This window comes from Etheostoma cragini, unplaced genomic scaffold (assembly GCF_013103735.1).
Source record: "Etheostoma cragini isolate CJK2018 unplaced genomic scaffold, CSU_Ecrag_1.0 ScbMSFa_4108, whole genome shotgun sequence".
Classification (NCBI taxonomy): domain Eukaryota; kingdom Metazoa; phylum Chordata; class Actinopteri; order Perciformes; family Percidae; genus Etheostoma; species Etheostoma cragini.
Window position 1 is genome coordinate 19,995 of NW_023268446.1, and position 3,474 is coordinate 23,468.

A 3,474-nucleotide genomic window follows, 5' to 3' on the forward strand; every position below is an offset into this window, starting at 1 on the left:
CACGCACACACACACAGAAACACACACACGGGCACGCACACACACAGTATAAATAGCTATATATATATATATATACATATATATATATATATATATATTTATAACTAAATATCTTTTGGCTATTGGACAGAAACAATCAATCTGGACACTCTTGAATGTTTTATTTTCTGATAATTTTAGACTAAATGATTAATTTTAAGATATTCCAGACAGTAGATTTATGAATATATTACATCATTATTTTATTTAAATTCCTGTCCACAGGAAATATTTGTTTCTTTGGTTTAACACGAGCGTCTATTAAAACTGTCCCTTTACTCCCTGCAGCCGATCCGAGGCGTTCAGGCGTCCGTCCGTCCAGTTGGACGCTCGGTCTCCGTCCACGTGTCAGTCGAATTATCTGAAGTTCGGTAAGATGACTCCTGTGCTCCATCCAACGGCTTTAAACCTGTTACGTGGTGACATCACTCTGTCACGCTGTTCTAGGATCAAACTGGTACATCCGATTGATTTGAGACATTTTAAGGTGTTCTCTGTCACTTTTTCCTAAATTTTTTCATTTGTCAGTTGTTTCAATGTTTTTTTCATCGTTTGTGTCACTCGTGTCACTGCATGACCTTTGTCGGCCATGTTCCTTCGCTAGTTCCTAAATAATTTTGGCATTTCTTAGATTTTTTTCTATCTAGAATAGCGAATATATATTTTGCTTATAAATTAAATCCAGAAAGGCGGTAGTCTGGACGAAGACATGTGGACTGAGACAGAGGGACGTCTTCAGGGCTCGGTAGTCTGGACAAAGACATGTGGACGGAGACAGAGGGACGTCTTCAGGGCTCGGTAGTCTAGACGAAGACATGTGGACTGAGACAGAGGGACGTCTTCAGGGCTCGGTAGTCTGGACGAAGACATGTGGACTGAGACAGAGGGACGTCTTCAGGGCTCGGTAGTCTAGACAAAGACATGTGGACTGAGATAGAGGGACGTCTTCAGGGCTCGGTAGTCTGGACGAAGACATGTGGACGGAGACAGAGGGACGTCTTCAGGGCTCAGGTAGGCGGTGATTGGACGAAGACATGTGGACGGAGACAGCGAGAGACAGAGACAGTGAGGGACAGAGACAGAGGGACGTCTTCAGGGCTCGGGCAGGTGGTAGTCCGGCGCGTGTTGTCCCTCACGGCGGCGTCCGAAGCACCCGAGCAGCAGGTCCACGGCCGTGCTGACGGTGGACCGGACGTCCTCGTCTCTCCGTCCCCGCAGAGGATTCACCTCCACCAGGTCCACCGCCGACAGGAGACCTGCAGGACGGGACAGGGACAGGGGACATTAGGACGCCTTCACGCCGGTGGACTCGGGACATTTGGTGCACTGGAACAAATGTGACGTAACAATCACAGGAACTTAAAGTTCCTATGATTTATTTTTACAGTGAAGGAGCCGTCGCCATTTACAGTATTTATGTTTTCATCGGAAAATACTCTATTATATACATTTACACTAGTATTATATACAAAAACACAACTATTATATACAAATACACAACTATTATATACAAAAACACAACTATTATATACATTTACACTAGTATTATATACAAAAACACAACTATTATATACAAATACACAACTATTTTATACAAAAACACAACTATTATATACATTTACACTAGTATTATATACAAATACACAACTATTATATACAAATACACAACTATTATACACAAATACACAACTAGTATATACAAATACACTAGTATTATATACAAATACAATAGTATTATATACAAAAACACAACTATTATGTACAAATGTGGGAAAAAATAAATAAATTCAGGAAAAAAGTAACCAAAAAGTGGAAAAAATCTACAAACATTTGGAAAAAAGCAAAAAACCAAACTGGAAAAAAGAACAAAATTTGGGGAAAAAAATAAAATTTGGTTGAAAAAAAGAAATTGAGGAAAAGAGTTTTTTAAAAATAGTGGAAAAAATCAACAAATTTTGAGAAAAAGCAAAAACAAATTGTGGGAAAAAAAAAATTGGTGAAAAAACTAAATCTGGAAAAAATAAGAAAATGTGAAGAAAAAATAAATTTTGTAAAAAAAAAAATCAGGAAAAAAAAATGTGGGGAAATAAATAATATTTGTTTGAAAAAAAAATTGAAGAAAAAACTTTTTTTTTTTTAAAGTTGAAAAAAATCTACGAATTTGGAGAAAAAGCGAAACAGAAATTGTGGAAAAAACACAAATTTGGTGAAAAAAACTCAATCTGGAAAAAGGAAGACAATGTGGAAAAAGATTCACATTTTGGACCAGTCAGCGGAGTTTCAAAAGTCGATTTCTTATTAAATTAAACTATTCTTTTAATTAACTTAAATTATGCAACTGTCTGTGCTGGCAGCTACATCGGACGTTTTGGGACGCAACAAGAGTCTGGCTGGGGGAGCGCTGTGATTGGCTGAAGTGTGATTTTGTTCAAAAATGCAAATCGCACCAAAGTCACGTGATTGGCTGAAGTGCATTTTTGTTTTCTTTTTCCGGATTTCTTTTTTTCCCACTTGTTTTTTATATCACAATTAGTCTTTTCAACACTTTTGTTCTTTTTCTTCCCTAAGATGTTGGGTTTTTCAACATTTTTGTTTATTTTTTCCATATTTTTGTTTATTTTTTCCATATTTTTGTTTATTTTTTCCATATTTTTGTTTATTTTTTCCCATATTTTAGTCTATTTTTTCCACATTTTTGTTTATTTTTTCCACATTTTTGTTTTATTTTTTTCGACATTTTTGTTGATTTTACTCCACATTTTTCTTTATTTTTTTCCACATGGTTTTTTTTTTTTCCACATTTTTGTCTATTTTTTCCATATTTTTGTAGATTTTTTCGACATTTTTGTTGATTTTTTCCACATTTTTGTCTATTTTTCCCCATATTTTAGTTAATTTTTGTCCACATTGTTACCTGTCTGGCCGACGTGCTCGGCGATGTAGACCCCCTCCCTGTAGGTGAGCCCTCCCACGACAGGTGTCCCTGTTGCCGGGGTAACCGAGGGGTCGATGGCGTCGATGTCGTAGCTCAGGTGGATCGGTTTCTTCACTCTAAACATTTAAAACACATTTAAAAAGTATGTTTCGTTTATTTATTTCAGAGGATTTTTATTTTTTTAAGATTAGTTTTTGGGCTTTTACACCAGGACAGTTGTGTGAGTGTGTTGTGTGTGTGTGGGTCTGTGTGTGTGTGTGTGTCTGTGTGTGTGTGTGTCTGTGTGTGTCTGTGTGTGTGTGTGTGTGTGTTAAGATTACATGGCAGAGAGATAGTCACATGTCTCCTCCATGACTTTGGCTACGCCGAGTCTGTCCACCTGGGACATGGAGAACACCTTCACCCCCAGCAGCTGCAGGATGTAGCTGGGGACATAGGACATCATTTATATAGCTGGGGACATAGGACATCATTTATATAGCTGGGGACATAGGACATCA

The 3,474-nt window shown here is 37.5% G+C and overlaps 1 protein-coding gene across 1 annotated transcript; it reads right to left on the reverse strand.

Moving 5' to 3' along the window:
- Positions 1 to 1,002: 1,002 nt before the first annotated feature.
- Positions 1,003 to 3,416, reverse strand: LOC117941051 (arginase-1-like). Its single transcript, XM_034866147.1, has 3 exons — positions 3,295 to 3,416; positions 2,954 to 3,090; positions 1,003 to 1,295 (listed from the first exon to the last, which is right to left on the reverse strand). Exons 1-3 carry the CDS (start codon positions 3,414 to 3,416, stop codon positions 1,132 to 1,134), a joined length of 423 nt encoding a protein of 140 aa, XP_034722038.1. The 3' UTR covers positions 1,003 to 1,131.
- Between the last annotated feature and the right edge of the window lie 58 nt (positions 3,417 to 3,474).